This window comes from Protopterus annectens, chromosome 6.part0 (genome assembly GCF_019279795.1).
Source record: "Protopterus annectens isolate FY-2018-M chromosome 6.part0, PAN1.0, whole genome shotgun sequence".
In the NCBI taxonomy this organism is placed as follows: Eukaryota; Metazoa; Chordata; order Ceratodontiformes; family Protopteridae; genus Protopterus; species Protopterus annectens.
In genome coordinates, this window is record NC_056737.1 from 1901834677 (window position 1) to 1901855760 (window position 21084).

Consider the following 21084-nt stretch of genomic DNA (forward strand, 5'->3'; position numbering starts at 1 on the left):
AAGCCCCAAATTTCTAATTAGTGCTTCATAGACATTTTATCAGGTAAGAAGCTTTTGTTTTATTTGCCAGATATTTGCAATCTTTTCTTAGGGATGAGAAATAGTCAAAATTTGCAGGTAGTTTGTCATGTTTGCAGTTGCTCTGTGCTGCTTTCAAAGCAAAGAAGAATCTCTTAAATTCTTTGCAAAGCCAAGGAGTAGGGTTATGTTTAATTCTGCATGTTTTGGACAGATAATACTTGTTCTGAAAAGGAAGTAGAATATTCATGAAACACTGCAGAACAGTATTATAGTCCTCCTGTTCAATTACTGGGGAAAGGTCCATATTTGCTAACATTAGGAGCCAATGTTCTGGATTCTATGTTTGTTGAATGGTGGTTTTATAATGCATATTGCACATTCTGGCAGAAAATGAAGACAAAAGTATGCAATGATTATGAATCTAGTAATCTAGTTAGTAAAAACAGTCTTATAAGTCAATACCAGACTGAGGACTAGGACCATAGTTCATAAGAGAGGAGGAGAATAGAAGACAGTTATTACTAGGTCTCTAATTAAGACTAAAATTGTCAATTAGCATTGAGTTCTTATGAGTAAGTTTGGTAAGTAATGTGATAAATACTCCAATGAAACACTGTTAAAATGTATGAGAGGGTTGGCAAATTATGGCAGATATGAGTCTAACTGGGCTTGTGATTAGTAACACTGGGAGAATATGCAGTCAACCTGGTTAGAAGCAAGACCAGTCAAACAGGTTACAGTGCGAACACATAAAGAAATGAAAAAACAAAGAGCCACAGGAATGGGTTAGATAGTGGGAACACATAAAGAAATGAAAAAGCAAGGAGCCACAGGAATAGATTACACAGTGCGAACATGTAAAGAAATGAAAAAGCAAGGAGCCACAGGAATAGATTACACAGTGTAAACATGTAAAGAAATGAAAAAGCAAGGAGCCACAGAAATAGGTTACATAGTGTGAACATGTAAAGAAATGAAAAAGCAAGGAGCCACAGAAATAGGTTACATAGTGTGAACATTTAAAGAAATGAAAAAGCAAGGAGCCACAGGAATAGGTTACATAGTGTGAACATGTAAAGAACTGAAAAAGCAAGGAGCCACAAGAACTGGTCACACAGTATGAACAGGTAAAGAACTGTAAAAGCAAGGAGACACAGTAATTGGTCACACAGTATGAATACGTAAAGAAATGAAAAAGCAAGGAGCCACAGGAAGGTGAATATTTTTCTTTGGATTCCTCCCTGAAAAAGTTTTTTTTTTTCCTGAAACTATAGCCAGAATGAAATAATTATTTTAGCGATATTACAGTGAAATTCTAGTACCCCAGCAAAATATTTTGACTTATTTTTTGACTTATTACTGCTGGATTTTTCTCAGCCTGAAGCTGTTACTTACATTCTACCAGCATTAGGGGATGTTTTCTTGAAAGCCTGTATCATGCCTGATAGCCAGCCTCCTGCCCCTAAAAAGTCTGATAGACTATACAACATCTCCAGATTCACAAGTATCTAGTTTTAATCCAAAATCAGAACCTACAGTTATTTCCTTGGCAAAACCGTCTGCTGCCAAATATCTGGTAAATGCTGAACTTATCTCTTCTGATGAAGTCAGGAACGCTTCTGATATATTTGGGAAGAAAGTATATTCCTTTACTTTATCCTTCAGAATTTTGAATTGTCAGGCTCATGTCAAAATATCTGCTCTCTTCTTTTGAAAATATGAATTTCAAGAAACCAAACCCTCTTTGATGTATTTTATGGCTCAGCTGATGCTGGATCTACAGCAGCTGAAACTGGATCAATAATGACAAGATTTGCTTGGTTACTTTCACAAAATTTACCAGAGGATGGCAAACCTGAGATCTTGACTTCTCTCCTAGATCGAGAGATATTGTTTGGCTCCTCTTCAGCTGAGGTCCTTAAACATTTGATAAAAGGAAGTAAGTTAATTCAGGGGGTCATGCAGATTTTTTCAACCCACTTTCCCAAAGTTTAATAGGACCTTTCTTTCCAATTCAGGGTTCTTTTATAGAAAACAGAACAAACAGTCTCAAGAAAGTACAGACAAACAGAATTTTAGAAGGCAATGACAAGGAGTCTCAAAAAAGAATGGTGGAGCCTCCCAGAACTAGGAAAGTCTGAAAAGACAGATGACTATTTACCCCTTCAGATGATTCCCCTTCCTACTATGGCAACTCATTAAATCATTCAGAAAGGTTACGACTGGCAGTGGGTATCACTTCCTCCTTTTCAAAAGATTTCTCCTCATCCCTCAAATCAAATTGCTCTGTTTCCTCCAGTCCTGGGGCAAATGCTGTTTCTTGGGGGTCATAAACCAGTTCCCTCAGAACAAAGTGAGAAAGGATTTTATTCAATAATCGTTCTGTTGCCAAAGAGAGAAGAACTTAAAGACCAGTCATAAACTTTTCTTTTCTAAACCTTAATATAAAAGTTCCAAAGTTCAATATGCTTTTCCCTCAGTCTCTGTCATCCCTCATCCCACCTCTCAGTTTTTTTCGTAACACTAGATTTAAAAGATGCTTATCATCACATTCCAATTCTGAAAGTCAGATGTGTTTTTAATGTTTTCTGTATCTGGCTTACATTTTTGGTTCTCTGTCTTAACCTTTGGACTACTGACAGCTCCAAGGGTATTTACAAAATGTCTGTCACCAGTAATAGATCACGGCACGTTGCAAAGCGTTTGCATTTTTCCATATTTAGATGACTGTCTTACATTTGGTGGGTGGCCACGGTGGTGCAGCGGTTAGCATTGTTGCCTCACAGCAAGAGGTTCTCCGGTTCGATTCTCGGGCTGGGGTGCCTTCTGTGTGGAGTCTGCATGTCCTCCCTGTGGTCACATGGGTTTCCTCCGGGTGCTCTGGTTTCCTCCCACATCCCAAAGACATGCAGTAGGTGGATTGGACACTCCAAATTGGCCGTAGGTGTGAGTGTGTGCCTTCTGTGGAAGGTTGGGTGCCAGGCTGGCAACTCGACACTGTAAAACTCCACTGCCAATCATGAGCAGACAGATGATCCGCTGTGGTGACCCCTAACCGAGAAAAGCTGAAAGAAGAAGAAGAAGAAGAAGATGACTGTCTTACATTTACAGACTCTTTTTCAAAATTTCAAGAATCTCTGGTCTGAATTAAGGATCTTCTTCTCAAGCTGGGGTTCCAGATGAACATACAGAAATCTTCTCTCATTCCTTCTCACAGCAGAGTGTTTCTGGGGTGCTTTCTGGATACATCCTTCATGTGGACTTTTCTTCCTCAAGAAAACATAGACCTTTACAAGGAACAGTTTCTGATAAACTGTTTACCTTATATGAAGTTAAGAAAAGGGGACAATTGGTATCAAAGCAGACAATTCCCAGATGATTGTCTCATGCTATTATTATTATTTATTTTATTTGTTTGCTACTCTAGGAATAATAGGGAGTAATCACAATGTCCTACACTGATTACCTCAAAGCCCTGTCTCTTTACTCAGTACCTGACATCTGAGATGCGATCTTTGCCTGGCATACAAGTCATCCCTGGACCCTGTTTTGAAAAACCTTTTGCACATCTACAAAACAAAACGGCATTAGAGCTACTAGATTAAAAGACCTAAATTTTGCTTGTGACATAAACGGGGCACATTAGAGAGACACAGGGACATGTTTGTCAGAGAATTCCCATTATCTGGAACAAGCTCCCCATCTATGTGAGGCAGAGTTCCTCTAAATCCCTATTTACACACAACTTGGACCAATGGATGGGTAATCAGAAATGTACCCCTGGACTTGCACATATGTCTCTAATGGACAGAGACAATCAGTAATAACTAGGCCTATAAAGGCCTTAGTGGTTGTTAGCCTAGTATACTCCTATGATCCTATGAACCTATAATAAGTAAATTCCAAGCAAGGCCAGGGCCTATTCTACCAGTGCTGTGGCTTCTTCTGTAGCTGTTTGGAAAGGGGTAGACTCTAGAAATATTCTAGTGGCAGCCACTTAGTCTGCTGTGCCTACTTATTCAAAACACAACAAACTGAATTACTTTTCCAGGTCCAGAGCAGGTTTTGCTAAGACTATTCTCCAGTGGCTCCTGGACTCTGATCCTTCTACCACCTCCTTTTATATCTAAGCTCAAGTAATCCACCCATATAGCTTAGGCTACTGCAACAATGATCCAATGATGAACATAATATAGTTGTGTAATTTAACTTACTATAACAGTTGATGTTCAAAGAGATCACTATTGGAGTAGGGACATCTATTCTCCATCCCCCTTTTTTATGTCATATATTTTTGCTAGGATGATGATAGATTTATTTACATCTTTTTTAGCACATACCTAATTGATAGGACTCTAACCTCCCTTACTCAGAGGCAAGAAACCTCATATGGTTTGACACCCTAACTACTGCAATTAGGGCATGCAGAAGGTGGCCTAAAACTTTTGATGTTGGCCGGTTGTCATATCCTTGGCAAGATATAAACCATATAGCTTAGACTACTACAACAGTGATATATTTAAATATCTAACATTATGGTAAGTTAACATACACAGTGTTGTATTTTTTGTGTATCTGTACTCAAGAAAGATATTTTCCTCGTGTACATTGTTATATCCCATGAGATAGATGAGCAGTTGATATCGTGGTCCCATTTCTTCCTAGGTATGCATAAGTCTGATACAGGATGAATATTTAAAGTTCCGATGTTTTATTTTATTTTTATTTTATATTTGTTAATAAATAAGTGAACTGACTCAAGGAGCCATTTCATCCAGGACTTGGACCATGGAAATGCATACAACTGAGATATCAATATATATGGCTATAACTTGTTACATAAGAAAGTCTGGGTATAGCATAATTCACCTGCGTACCATGTACTACAAGCACATCTATTAATGCAAACAATTCATTTAATCAAATACCTAGGTTCAACAAAATGGTGCTTGAGAAAAACATATGTATGTTATTACATATGAATGTGAAAACAGACATAGTATTACATTTGGATGTGAGATATGAGTATATAGATAATATAATGCAACTGCAAATAGCCAGTGAGAGTATAGCAGAATAAAAATCCATTCTCCAGAACACCATAGCTAGACTAAATATTAGACTCTTCATTGTATCCCCTTTCTGGCCCTAGCAATTCTGTTTTCTTTCAATTCTGTCCTAGCTATCTGAGATAACTTTATGGTTTTCTCCCCCTAAAAAATACTGGTCCACCCTCTGCAGATCTGCCCAGACATTCACTCCCTCCAACTCATGACCTTGCCTCTCCAGTTCTACTTGTTACTAGTAGCCCATAACTAGGTTCATAGGTGCATACTAGGCTAATGCCTAGCCCTAAAAAACTGCCCAGACACTGTGCCACCTGATGTTAGTTCACAGTGCCCCTATCCAGTAGGGCAACTGGAGTGATCCCTGGTAAACTTTTTGTTACCCATCCAATCATCAAGATTTCTCTTGAAGAAGGCCAGCACGGTGCTCTGCTTGACATGAATGGGAAGCTTATTCCAGAGTATGGGCAGTCTTTGGGAGATGAACCTGTCCCTCCAGCATGTTCTGTTAATTGTGGTAATGAGGTTGTGATCTCTGGAGCGTGTGGCATGGGGGATTGGGATTTCTTTAGGTGTAGCATTTCAACTGGGTCGGACATGGCTTTGTAAGTCAAGCAGAGATCACCTCTAAGCAAATGATAATAGACTGAGAACAGCTGAAGTTTCTTGAGTCTGTCCATGTAGGACATGTGTTTAAGGCCTAGGATCCTTTTTGTGAGGTCATTTTTGGGCCTCTCCAGCTGTTGTAGGTGTCTGGTCAAGTACATGCCAAAAAGGGCGTTATATTCGATGACTGGTCTAATGAGGGATGAGTACAGAGGGATGATGACCTCTTTCTTCCTAGATTTGAAACCTTTGGTAATATGATGTGCCACATAGAAGGACTTTCTGACCACAGTGGCAGTGTGGTGGTCAAAGGTGAGGTGACTGTCGACCTGTATGCCCAGATCTCTTATGTCCCCTTCATTGTTCAGTGGGCTCCCATCAACGTGGAAATTTGTGAGAACTGTGTTTTTTCCAAAGGGGATGATAACGCATTTTGGGTAATATAAGTATAAATATTGCATATTTCCAAAAGCCAAATACTACAAACATATACAAACAAATTGATTTGTTTTCCTTGCAGGCAGCAAATAGGGAGCTAGATCATTAAACAGTTTCAGTTCCATCAAAGTCACACTATCTTTCTGGAATGTTTAATTTTGAGCTGAGCTACTGAATCATTCTTCACATGTGTGCTAATGCTAACCCTACCCCTAACCCCAACCCTACACATTACCTTCTGAAAAAAAACTTTCACTAACAGTGCCACTATTCAGGTATTTGTATCTAAAAGTAGTGTTGGATTTATGCATTTTTTTATATTTTTGTTGATTGATTGCAAAAAAGGACTACTTTCCTTTTACAATTAGTTTAATGTGGGGTGGTGAAAGTTTTAGCATTGCGAGGTTCAGGGACTGTGATAGACCACACTTCCCATTCGTCACAATATTTAAAAAAACGATTCACACTGCAAAAAAGAATGCATAAAACATCAATTTGATTTTTTGATGAAGTTCCGAGTTTGTGAAGTGGATGAAACCACTAAAGAGAATAAACACATTTTTTTATTTTTATATTTGGTATTAGTAGGCTTCCTTGAGTTGGAATATTTGACTAGAAAGACCTCAACAAAACAACACTGCCTGTCTAAATCAACAGCCCTGAAAACAACATACATCCTTATCACAAATAAATCAGTTAAGATAAAAAAAGAACACCAACTGCTACTAGCCTGTCAGAAAATGTCATTACCAACAAAACTGGACCAGATTCTACCTACTACAATTACATTACCTTAAAACATAATCAGACTACAAAACTAACAGTAAATAAAGTACCAAAGGGCATCAAATAAATGAATTGCCACTTCAGAAAAGAAAAAAAATATTAAAACTGACATCAGCAACTACTGCAGAAAACAAATAATGAGGCTGCCTAGTCATTAAAAATGTAAACTATTTTTAATTCCTTTTCAATATAAACACATGAAATTAATGAAGTCCAGTGCAGTCAATGGGGAACACTACTCTTAACATAAAAAATACTGGAGAACAGAAACATGGAATAAGTTACGGCCTAGTCTGTATGACTTTACTAGAAAGGCTCACCCAGGCTCTGCTACACTTTGCTGTAAGGGAAAGGTTAGTTTGCTTATTATTTGTTGTATTTTGTATTACTTTATTGCATTTTCCTATTTTGAATACTGTGATTTGTGATTTGTTTTCTTTACCTTGTGTTTTACTTGTAGTCTGCTTTTAACTGCATATTAAAACTTGAAATAAGACCACAGCTCTGTCTCTTTTGAGTCAGGCAAAAATTAGAACAGGTCAATTAAAGACTCACATAAGATAGAACAGGTCAGTTAAGGTTAATCATCTGTGAACTGAGGGGGTGGAGCTAGGAACTAAACCTTCTATCTATTTAAGGGGTAAAATAAAACATTTCAGAGCTTTACTAGAAAGGCTCACCCAGACTCTGTTACACTTTGCTGTGAGGGAAAGGTTAGTTTGCTTTGTCTCTTGTGAGTCAGACAGAAATAAATGTTCCCACCCTTCCACCCAGTTACTGTTGTGTTCTTAAACACCACTGTCTTTCTAGTTGCCTGCCCCTCATGTTAATTTGACCATAGATCTCATTTCCTCTCTGCTTTTACTGGCTTGTATGAGTAAGCATAAAATTATCATTTTGTTAAATCACTCCCCTTCAACTATTTAAATTTATTGGCCAACCTACTGTATTCCATAGTACCAGAATACAAAAGTGACCACCCCTTTCAATCTATCTTTCTGTTTTAAAAATAGTGACTCTCCACTAAAACTTAACTTTTTACTGAGGTAAAAGTTACCTACTTTCACATCTAATTCCTCTAGTGCACACTGCAGTGTTTAAGATAAATCATTTTTATCTTACCTTTAAGCATCTATTGCAAGACCAGCAGTTACTGGAGAGCCCACATTTTGCATCTCAGTAGTCATCTTGGGATTAGTGCTTTTGTTTTCTCCTAGTGAGAGAAGGAGTGCAGTTACATTATTTCCTGTAGACTGCTGATCACCAGAAAGCTTAATAACTGTTTTATAGGTGACAGCTTGGAATCTGTGTTTATATTCTGATCCTGGTGAGAGTAGGAGCAGAGTGCATTGATTCCTGACTCTTTCTGGTTGGAGTTCCTGTGACTAGCACATGCTCTAAAACCTGCTGGAAAGCACTAAGTAGCCTTAAACTGATACAAGCACTCAACTCTCCTTGTTAATAAGGAGAAATTAATCATAGGCACTAAACAGCCTATAACCGCAAAGGACCTTGCCAAGGTAAGGGAAAACAGCTCTTGTACTTTACATAAAAAAAATAAAATAAAGCATCTAACCAGGCATGTCCAAGAGTCAGCTTCCGGTGATTTCTTCTGTCCACCTGGTGAATCTGGGCATACTGGGTAATGCAGCAATTGCCTCATGTACACAGACAACCCTCTCCTCCTACCACCCAACACTACAACCTGCGAGAGATGCACTTACATAACCAAACTGAAAACAAAGCTCTCTTCAGCCAAGATTGTGCTAGACAATCAAGAGAAGAAAAGGTTAATACCCACACTACACCTCAAGCAACACATAGCCCTTCAAACCCTCACCACCAATACCCACACATAGCAACACTAAACCCACATATGTGGAGGCCCTTAACATTAACTTGCCCAAGCAAAAAGGACCTTCAAAGCTGAAACACAAACATCAATGACAACCAAAGTATGACATAGCTCACAACACCAGTGTGCCACCCAACAACAGCCCCTAAGGCAAGACAACGTACCCAACACTTTAGTCATAGGTGACTTTATAGTCAGGCACACTGATGTCCCACTCACCAGGCTGAACAAGGAGAAAATTACAGTCAGCTGCCTGTTATGTGCCAGGATCCGCCAAATAATGCATGCACTCAGTCACTCCACAACAATTACAAATACGACTCTGTCATTGTCCATGTTGGAGTGAATGACTTGAGACATACCTCCCTGGACTACATGAAAAGAGACATGGAAGAGCTCTCAGATCATGTGGCCCAGGCAGGTATGACCCTAGCCCTTAGTAGCATCCTGCCTTTGCCCAGGTGGTACAGTAATATTCAGTTCAGAGGACTATTCCATTATGCAGAATAATTTATTCATTGAAGAGAACTATGTACAGGTTCCTAAGAAACAAATAAATATTGCATATTAACGTATTGATAGTTATTTAGAAGAATATGTCCTGGGCAAATGTATTACTAATGACCTCTTTAAATTTCTTACTAATTCCTATCCTAAGGTGCCGGTTATATTCTGCGTCCCAAAAATACACAAAAGCACCACTGAACCCATTGTTGCTGCCAGTGGCTCCAAAATACACAATTTGACATTATTTGTAGATAGAATGACTAAGCATGCAGTGGGAGACCGGTTTTTATTAGCAAGGTTGGCATAAATATTAAAAAACTTATGGAAAATAAGGTGAATTTACAGATAGAGAGTGGTCGTGGTACAACACCCTGTGGGAGGTGCTCTCAATGTACTAATATTTTTAAAGCACCCCAAACCTCCCTAGCTAATAAGATGGCATCTAAGGTTACATTTAAGAAAGGTAATTGTTTTACCACCAGAGTAGTGCACCTTGCTCTATGTGATACGTGCAACGGATTCTATGTTGGGAAAATGGAGAGGGCGTTGAAAAGCAGAATCTATGAGCACATAAATGACAACAAAAAAAGAACGACACAAATGTATTATAATGGCATTCCCTCACTTGTTCCAATTTTATAGGTTTTAAAGTTGGTATTCTGGATACAGTGGACATAGATTTGAGGGGGGTGACTGAAAGAATTTATTAAGTAAAAAAGAGCTGGTGTGTTAACTCAGACTAGCAGCTAATTTTCCACTGGGTATAAATGATTCCTTGACTATTCTTCCAGCCCTGAAAGAAAAATCTATGAAACTTTAAGTATTTTAACATTTTTCTATGCATTACTGCGCCTGTTTTTTTTTAAACATATGCTGAAGGTATTTAATATATAATAGTTATCTATTTATAGCAAGCTAGGTCAGTTTGAATATTAACATTTTGATTAATTAATATTGTTCATGTGATTTTTTTGGGTCTATATTAGATGAACGAAAGTTCATCTTAGTGAACACTCACATGAGCAAAAATCCAGGGACTCAAAATTGCAATTGTGGTGGGCTGCGACTCCCACACCCCCCGCTAAATATATATTCCAACTCTGAGATCGCACTACAGTGAGGAAAGGGCAAATATTCCCATCTTCACTGTACCGCAATCTCACAATTGCGGTTTCGAGTTCTGCAATTTTCACTCATGTGAGCGTTCGCTAAGATGAACTTTCGTTCATCTAATATAGACCCAAATTTTTCTGACCATATCATTGGCTCAATTTTACATATTATGTAACATGTACTGGTATAAAGATGGTTCTCAAATCAGTGTGCTTTATTCTGATGAAGTCTTCTATGTGGAAAATGAAAGCGCTTAATCTTGGTGTGTTTTTACTGCAATAAACGGAGTTTGTATACAGGCTTGTTTGGTGCATTTTCTATTTGGTTCCTGGTCTTCTGTTATTCGCACTGCACCAGATATTTGGATTTTGATTTTGCTCTTTTGATAGATGAAGGTAGCAGCCTGTCCCGCCTCTTTCTAAGCACATATTTTTTCTGATTTAAAAGTATGCCAAAAGAGTTAAACATATCTGGATTCTGAGAGTATTTGAGTTTGAAAATAATTCTCCATACGAAAAATAGATGCTTACAGTTGGATTATAAGGCATTTTGTCTGTCTTGTGTGTTATAAGTCCCTTTCAAGACTCTTTGGATGAGAAGCAAATATTTGTGAATCAGTATGACAGTGGAGCAAACAGAGATTCATTACTGAACTGATAACTCTTGATTTTTTTAGAGTTTTGGCTATTAGTTCAAGCCAAGCAAATATTATTTATTTATTTATGTACGTCTGTGTCCATGTATTTATGTATGTATGTATGCATTCCATTTGTTAACCACAACAGTCTGAGCAATAGTCCATTTTCAGTAGAGACCAGTGAAGAAAAGCTCCAAAGTACATAGAAAAAGACTATAAAATACATATAGCAATTACAGTTTTAGGATCATTTACAAGTACTTTGTATGTTAGAATAACAGAAGAGATGAAACTATCATAAAATATTACAATTTACATGAATATGTGGAGTAATTGACATTGTAAACGTTTTGTGTTAGTTGTGAATAATTGCTATTGCAAATGTTTGGTGTTAGTTAAAAGGTGTTTGTTAGTAAAGGTCATTGTGTAGAGGAGGTAAGGAGAATGGAGGCAATAAAAAGGTAATAATAAGAAGAAACAGAAACAACTGTGTGAATGGTTACGAGGCTGAGAAAGAGTGAAAGAAAATGCATTGTTTTAGAGAAGAATAGTGCTGTAATCAAAACTACAACAGATCAAATATTGAGATAAAAGTTGTCATGCACATTTGCAGATATTAAAAATATATGCAATTATTCAAAAACATTTCCTTCTACTTGTCACAAAATACATGATTGCTCCAGCCACTGACTGTGTCCATAGAAAATATAATAGAAGTATCAGTAAGAATCATTACTTATTTCATGCTGCTTCATAAGTATTATGAATGATGTGGGACTCCCAAATCATCTAGCCAGTAAGACCAGTAATTAGTGCAGGATCACGCCAAAGCCCATTTTGCCAGCATTTTGCATTGCCAATACAGTGACAAGAGCGAATCACTATACTGACACATAAACTCTACCACTGCGTGACAATCAAACTGCCCTGTGTATTCAACTACGCTGTTGACTGGAATTAAAGTATTATTTTTACCTGTGGGCAAGCTTTACTGTTATTTCTTGTCCTGGAAGAAGATGGCCCACTTTTGGTGTAATACTGAAGAGCTGGTTATCTTGTATTCTCATCTGATGGAGCTCTTCAGAATCAAACTCTCCACTCTCTGCCCAGTATTCCAGTTCAATCTGCTGATCAGATGGGTAAAGGAAAGCCCTGCATGGTTATGTAAAGGAATAGATTAATGCATTAGTTTACATTCAGTCTTCAGAAAGATCAAAGATACAGTCAGTAGCTTTTATAAAAATAATAAACAGATAGCCTGTGAAACATCATAACAAATGCTGTGCTGTTACCTTCCAGCATATACATGAAAATGTATTAAATAGTATCTGGCACATGTCACCTACAGTGAATAATCAACAGTAAAACTGTAGACCAAGTGAGATACATGTAGGGGAGGAGAGACAGCATATCACAGAGGAGGGATCTGCTCTTCCACCTCTATCATTATAGCTAGAACATAACTTTCACATCTAGTATGAGGAGCATACTCTCACCCACTCCTGATTTTGACTCAAATTTCAGTTCTGTCACTCAATCCTTCCTAAATCTGGCAACTTTTAGTGAAAAGGTGGTGACTTATACTTAATAAATAATGACAATAATTATAGTTATATACTACTTTGAATTCTCTTATTCTGTCAATGTCTTAAGTTAATAGTAATAATATTTTAAAAGTGTCCCTGATTGTCCTGGTTATTTCTGGATTTGTCCCTGATTTGTTGAGAGCTATGATGAGTTGATCAAGTCTCTTCAACAGTAGGACAGAATTCCAAGTTAATAACCTTTGGCTGTCTCACTCTCAAAAACATAAACTTTATAATCATAGCCCCAAAGGAAGAGCTGGCTATGGGTATCATTTAGTGCCTTGCAAAAGTAGCAATTACCTTAGTAGAATGAGTTTTTAAATGATGAAATAGACTTATTATACCAGTTATAATAAAAGTGAATGCAGTCTGTAATCCATTTTGCCAGAAATGTTAGATTTGTGCTTCTTGTTAGAAAAGGAACAGATGAGAATCTTTGGGACACATCTGGTCTTATGGATATACAAAACTTCAAATGTTAGTAAATATCCACATGGTGAAAGAGTTACTCCACATAGCTAGAATATCAGGAGAAGGGCACTGGAAGATGTAAATATTGGTATGCAAGGAAACTGACATGAAAAATCAGATAAGGCAGACCAGTTGAACTAGTTCTCAACACAGAAATTCTGGATAGAAATAATGGCCAGAAGGAGAAGGGATGTTCTTTAAACTCACACATTTGGAACCATGGGGCTAAAACACATAAAAACAAATAAATATGGAAAAAAGAATTCATGAGAGGAACTTCATCTTGGCTGAATCTGCAACTCCAAATGGAGGAAAAGCTTTTAAAACATGATGTAAAGGTTCTGTGGAGGAGCAGGATTTTTCAGTGGGAGGCTTCAGTGAAAACTCATTATCATAACCTCATTTTGGTCTCAACAAGTGTGGTTTCCTATACTTCCACTAGTTGTAGAAACCTCTCTACCTTTGTACAGCTGGTAGGACTCTGCATGCCTTTAAGTAAGCCAAGAATAAAGAATAAGCACCAAGAAAGAATTAGATATAGCTGCTAAATAGACCTTGACAGGAATGAGTAAGTATAGAGTCAAGTATTTGAGTGTATTTTAGCAGGATATTCTAAGACAGTGGGAAATGCAGCAGTAAAAGGGGCCAGCTTTTTAGAAGTGACCCATATGCATAAGTGTATCCATTTATTTCTAAAAGTCTTACAAGTATTAGTTTTTATTTATTTTTTGTGTTCTGTTTTGTCCATGCTGCCTCCTGGTCATCAGTCTCCTCCTAGCCAATTAGCCCATTCATTCCCCCATAACAAGGGGCAACAGATGGCTGGAAGGGGCCATTCTTTAGGCAGACATACTGGGTGGTTTGGGATTTTTTCTTTATGCCTTACCTCACTTGCACCTGCTCAGTGTCAATTCATGGGTAGGACATTCAATGGATATCAGCACAGTATCATCCCTTAGATCTTCCTGTGCTGATTTCAGCAGGACTGGCCTGCCCAGTCTCCACCAAAGAAATCAACTTGTGGGCATGTGGCTGTGACTGCATGCCCGCCCTGCCTCTCTAATAGATGTGCACAATCATCCACCTGCCTGCTCTATCAAAGGATCATAGGATCCTAGGAAGTTACTAGGCTAATGGCCCTAGGGCCATTACAAGATTAGCCAAGTTAAGCCCGTATTTCCATGATCAGTGCTTATTGCCCCTGTCCAAGAGAGACACACGTGGAACCCCTGGGATGAATTTACGGTTACCCATCCAATCATCCAGATTGCGCTTGAAGAAGGCCAAAGAGGTGCTCTGCTTGACATGAACTGGGACTCTGCTCCACAAGTGCAGTAACCTCTGGGAGACAAATCTGTTCCTCCAGTAGGTTCTATTTATGTCACATACCAGGTTAAGGCCTTTAGAGCGAGTAACCAGTGAGCCATTTGGCTAATGGATATGCAGCACTTCCAATAAAGCAGAGTCAGACGCTCCCTTATAGGGAAGGCAAAGATCATCTCTGAGTAGACTGCATGAAATAGAGTGAAGTGACAGTGATTTCAGCTGATCCATATAGGACACATGCTGAAGACCTTGAATTCTCCTTGTGAGAAACCTTTATGGTCTCTCCAATTGCTACTGGTGATTGGAAAAGTACATACCAAAATGGGTGTTGTACCTAATTATTGGCCTGATGAGGGAAGAGTACAGGGAGGTTATAACTTCTTTTTTTCTGGAGGCAATGCTCTTACCTATGAAATGAGCAATATAGAATGCCCTTCTCACCACTGTGGAGAGATGGTGATCAAAGGTAAGGTTGCTGTCAAACTGTGTACCCAGGTCTTTCACCACTGAATGCATGCTTAGGGTGTTTCCATTGATGTGGTAGTTAGCCAAAACATTGCTCTTACTGAAAGGGATGGTAATACATTTTTTTACACTGAGTTTAAAACTGTGACTTTGGCACCAATCATTTGTTTGCATAAGACCCTTTTGTAGGATGTTGACATTATCTGGGGATTTCTACTGCGAGTCCCAGTTTGCAGTAGTCAGCTACAGACCTTTAGTTTTTGCTTGTACTTCAGAGAAATAGATTCCAAACAGTAGAGTTCCCAGGACTGATCCCTGTGGAACACCACTGGTTACGGGTCTGCTGTTGGAGGTGGATTCCCCTGTTTTGACTGTATGGGTTCTATCTGTGAGCCATTTAGCAACCCACCTAACAATATAAGGGTTGATACCTAGCTGGGTGAGTTTGTCAATAATGCCTGAGTGGGGAAAAGCCTCGGTCAAGTCCGGGTAGGCTGCATGCACAGTTTTTCAGTCATTCAGGGCTCTGGTGTCTATCTCAAAGAAGTCCACCAGGTTTAATAGGCATGATCTCCCTTTGACAAATCCAAACTGAGTAGGGTCAAGTGTTTGAAGATTACCTATATCTTTGTTGATAAGGTCCATGATATTTCACTCCATGGCCTTGCAGATAAGGCTATTCAGGCTAATAGGTCTATAGTTCCTGGGGTCAGTGGAAGCACCATCTTTGTGCAAGGGGATAACAGTGGCCATTTTCCATTCAGCTGGGATGAAGCCAGTGCTTAGACTATGATTGAAAAGAATACCCGATGGTGGTGTTAATTCTTGTTGGAGTCCATGTAGGATGCAGCCTGGGATGTTATCAGGTCCCACAGATGCTGTGTTTTTGGTCTTAGAGAGGGCATTTATGATCTGCCCTCTAGAGATACAGGTGGAAGGAATGCCATGGGATATGTGTGGTGGGGATAGGGGAGTGAAGTTTTTACAGAATCTATTGGCCAACAGGTTTGCTATGTCCTCAGGCTCAGTATATGTGATATCATTAACTACCAGTTCGGCACAAATCTGGGTCTTACCTTTTAGGCTACAGATGTAACTAAAGAATGCCTTATGGCTGTCCTTAGTTGAAGACCCTAATTTGGACTTGCATTTTGTTTTGGAGGACTTCAAAAGAAGTCTTATTTGCTTGTTTAAGCTGAGGAGGAAGTGTTTCCAGTTTAGGTCACGCTCCCTCTTAAGTTTGGACAACAATTTCTTCCTCTTATTGTAAAGCCTGTTAACGGCAGTTGTCCACCAGGCAGGGCTGCACTTCCATGAAGAGCTTTCTTTGGTGTTATCAGGTACGGTGCTCTTCACAGCCTTGAACCAGGTCTCCATGACTGCACAGATGTCAGCACCCTCCAAGGTGAGGATTTCTTCCAGTGAGTGCAGTTTCATGCTAAGAGTCTTAGCATTTAGCAGCATAACCTTTGAGGTTGTTTTTTTTTCATGAAATGTTTAAGTTGGGAAATTTGCCCTTGTGACATTGCCTAAAAACAGATTAGGTTCATAGGTTCATAGGTTCATACTAGGCTATCTGCTCTAGGGCATTTATAAGCCTAGCCAGAGTGTGTTTGGCTTTCGCCACCCATTTTAAATTAATTTTGCTATGCCTTTTTTTGAGGTTAGTATACTGTGCCTCTGTCTAACAGTGACACAGAAGTGATAGCTGGGGTAAACCTACGATCTCCCATCCACTCATCAAGATTCCTCTTGAAGAGAGTCAATGTGGGACTCTGCCTAACCTGGACTGGGATTTTATTCCAGAGTGAAGGGAGCCTCTGGGTTATGAATCTGTCCCTCCAGCATGTCCTATTTATTTCAGTGCTGAGGTTCAAGTCTCTCCGCCAGAGCTCGATGGGATTTGATTTTCTGAGGTGCAGCATGTCCATTAATTCGGGCTGGACATGGCTTTATCGTCAGGCACAGATTGCCTCTGAGCAGGCGGTATGCCACTGAGTAGAGCTGGAGTTTCTTTAACCGGCAGCGTATGGCATCTGTTTGAGCCCTTTGATCCTCTTGGTGAGGTACTTTTGGGGTCTTTCCAGTTGCTGCAGGTGTCTGGTAAGGTACATCCCAAAAGGGCATTGTACTCAATTATGGGCCTGATGAGGGATGAGTAAAGAGGACGATGACCTCCCTGATCTAGATGTGAATCCCTTCATGATTAGGTGGGCTATATAAAATGTTTTTCTAACCACTTTGGCCACGTGGTTGTCAAATGAGAGATTGCTATCAACTTGGGTCCCCAGGTCCCTAATGACTTCTTCTGTACTTAATGGATTACCACCTATGTGGTAATTTGTGGGCACTGTTTTGGGGGATGACTATACACTTTTTGGCGTTTAGCTTGAGGCCATGGCTCTGGCACCAGTTGTCTGTTTCTATGAGGCCCTTTTGGAAGATGCTATGGGGGTGGCAACAGCCTTTGCTAGTAGCTAAAATTCCAAGGGTGACAGATGAAGGCCATCTCTGGCAAAGCATTGAGGTCTATTAATCATGTCATCCCAAGCTGAACTAAACTGGATCCCCTTAGAATGACACCAGAAACTAAGCCAGTTATTGAAGTCAATGATTTTCTGTTTATACTGTAGTATCATCCTAGGCAAGGGTAATATGCTGCTCAAGGCTAGGGCCATACCTGCCTGTGACACATAATCAGAGAGCTCAATCATATCTCTCTTCATGTAGTACAGGGAGGTATGTCTCAAGTCGTTTACACCAACATGTACTATGACTGAATCATAACAGTACTTCTTGTTGACAGACTTGAGTGCCTGCATGATCTGATGAATCCTGGCACCAGAAAGACAGCTGACCGTGACTTTCTCCTTGTTCAGCCTGGTGAGGGGATGTCTGTGTGCCTCACTATAGAGTCTCCTATAACTAAGATATTTGGAGTGGATGTACATTGCCTTATGGGCTTTGATGGTGAGATACTTGTGCTTTTGCCTTTATGTGTATTGTGTGTTTTGAGTGTTTTGGTTAGTTTAGATGTATTTGTTTTGGAGGCCTCTGGTGTTTAGGTAGATTTTTTTGTCAGTACCTCCACATATGTTGGTCTATGTGTATGCTGTGTGTCATGAGTAGGAGTTGTGGCAGGTGTGCTGACAACCTGCTCTGTATTGTTATCTATTGCACGAGAGAGCTGTGAATCCAGATTCATAATGTAGGTGCATGTCTCACAAATGGTACAGAGATGATTTAGAAATAGGGGGTTCTCAATGTACATGAGGGAGTTGCTACACTGCCTCAGTAGACCCATGTCAACCAGACTGGTATGAGAAAATGAGGGAAACTGACAGTTCATGGTCCAAGGAATAATCTTGCTCTGCCTTTAACAGTTGAAGAGAGAATACAGCAGGGGGAGGTATTAGTAGGTTTAAGCATGAAGAGCTCTGGCTTAGAGTAGTATTTGTTATATTTGTGAGACTAGAGAGCAGGCGTCTGTAGTGCGTGATACTGCACAATGGGCAAACATGCACAAACAAGCACAAACTGGTTCAATATTGTTTTAGTTAATCAGAAAGTGCAGAAAACAGTTTAAAATAAGCACATATCATTTGTAGTCTCTCAGAAGGTATCTGGAAAACAGTAGAGCAAGGGCAGAAGGCCTAAATCACTGCAGCTTTGAGCAAACAACAAACCGGTTTACACACAGACTTTTTAGAGCAAAAAAACCAGGAAACAGCCAAAGTTCAAATTATCCACTAAAAATACCCTAAACAGAGCTCTGCAACAGTAATTCTAGCCAGATCAGTCCAAACTGTACCTTCCTGCCATGAGGGCATGGGGGGATGGGGCTCTCCAGACAAAAGATTAACTGCTTTACAAGCTCTAAAGGTCACAAACAGTACTAGAATCAGTAAAAAACTGAACCTAGTCTATGCTAGTGCTTTTCAAGTGCAGCAAGCAAGTAAAATGAACAAAACAAACAGATGAACACTAATTACAGTTGTAAGAGGAATTTAATTAGCAGACAATCTAACAAATATGCAGCAAATATTGTTTTAGTTAATCAGAAAGTAATGAGCACTTATCATTTGTAGTCTCACAGCAGGTACTTGTAAAACAGTAGAGCAAGGGCAGAAGGCCTAACTCACTGCACCTTTGAGCAAACAAGCTACACTACTGGTGCCTGCATCGTATCAGTATTGAGTTTTTGAGAAAATGTGATTATCTGGACTACCCTGGAAAGAAAGGCAGTTACTAACCATTACAGGGAGTGGAGAAACTAGGTGATTAAGCACAAGGAAGAGAAGGTCTGGATGGGGTTTGTCAGACAGAGATAAGGGAAACTAAATGCTGACTGGATGGGGGTGTTCTTCAACAAGTAACAGAAGCAGGGAGAACCACAACTGCCAAAACCAAAACAGGGCTATGAGAAGACTTTGGGCTTACATTTCTTTGCTTTATGAATAAACCTCCTCATCAAAGCAATAGTGAAAAAATGAAAAGGAATCTTGGTGTCCAGTTCTGGACCAATGCACTCTGGAAAGTCTTGCCAGCAGAAGAATTAGGGAATAGAAACTGCTGCACTTGGCACTGGTCATGATGCAAACAGGTCTTAGCAGAATTTGTCCAAAGATAGAAAATCTTTTGAATTACTGATGGGCTGAGGGACAACTTGCAAGGCATCAGCAGATTGTGCCTCAGCCTATCCACAAGTGAACTGGTTTCCCCATAAAATATTGTTGGCTATCAGTGAGTGCCTGGATGACATAGCCCACTCACAAACTCTCACAGTTTCTTGACACAGGACATATAAGCAGATTCCTAAAAGCTTGCTGAGGTATCATACTGCTACTATGTTTTCCCTGTGGATGACCATCATACTCTGGGGTTGGAGACCTGAAATGCTTGAACTATAAGAATGATTGCTCTATTCTTTATCATAATGATGTGAAGATTTTCCTCTCTGGAGTTTCATACATTTTGGACAGTCCCCCTCCACTCGAAGGACTACCACCAAGGAAGTAGGACTCTGGAACTGATGACTCTGTATGGATATCTCTTGTATGTATCTAGAGGTCCTGACCAATGTGGGCAGCAGATATGATAACTGTAAACACAGAACTCTTAATGTCCTTTGAATATCTCTGTATGGTACCTTGGAAAGGGTACCACACAGATTGCCAGCAGCCAGACCTACAGTTTTAAGACAAAGATGAGCATAAGCTGAAGGAAAGTCCAGCAGCAGAGATGCCATGTGTTGTAGAAGCTGAACTTTATCCACAAGAAGACAAGCCATGCAGCTTAATGTTTCTCAAATGCAACCAATGAACATTATTATCTGGGAAAACCCAACTAGGATTTCACAAGATATACTGTTAGAGACTGGAGCATCATAGAAAGAATCTCCTAAGCCAAGTTCAGATTTTTATAAGGATGAGCTATGAATCTGTAATCTAAACTGGGAAAATTCATGAAACCTGCAGTCTTTGGTTGGTTGCTACTATGAGTATGCATTTTCTAAACACATTGGGGGGGGGGGGGTGATGTGAGACCAAATACAAGAGCCCTGAACTGGTAATGACTAGTTCTTACCCAGAAATGGAAATGCCTCCTGGCAATCTTGATGTCAGGATATGTGCCCCAGAGGTCCAAAGAGCATGTATAATCTCCTTTAGATAAGCAAAGAAGGATGGATTTCTTAGAGAATAAAACTGTTTTGTCCTATTAAATCCAGAATCAAACTAAATTTCCTTTGTTTTCATTGCACTAAAAAATAATATGAAGTAAAATCCTAACCTTAGCAAGTCTGGTGGGACCTCCTGAGAGGTAAATCCTAACCTTAGCAAGTCTGGTGAGACCTCCTGAGAGGTTCTTTGTTACACAAAGCTGATGACCTCTATTCTGTTTTTGAAGATTTTAGATATCAGGCAGTGGTAATATCTATGGGGCATGGGTAATAGTGGAAGGAGACTGTACACCCCCTAGATATCATTGTCCTTATCCAACTTTCCATTGGGTTTACCTACCATGCAGGAAGGTGGAGATCAGGACAGCTGGCAAAGATCTCAGAGATGCTGCTATTGTCCACCTGAAGGTAGGTCATGCTACTTATTTTGTCTGGAAGATCAACCTCTCTGTAAGTTTCTGTGAGTATAAAGGCACTTATGAGATTGTTTCTTTTCCTGCTGCACATGTCTGAATCTCATCTGAAGT

The 21084-nt window shown here is 39.5% G+C and overlaps 1 protein-coding gene across 1 annotated transcript in view; it reads right to left on the reverse strand.

Annotated features, from left to right (window-relative positions):
• The window catches only part of CFAP65 (cilia and flagella associated protein 65), a 2328717-nt gene that overhangs the window by 677180 nt on the left and 1630453 nt on the right, over positions 1-21084 (reverse strand). Inside the window, exon 20 of the mRNA XM_044075222.1 lies at positions 12005-12181. Coding sequence (XP_043931157.1) covers positions 12005-12181 — 177 coding nt within the window. The remainder of the gene's footprint in view (positions 1-12004; positions 12182-21084) is intronic.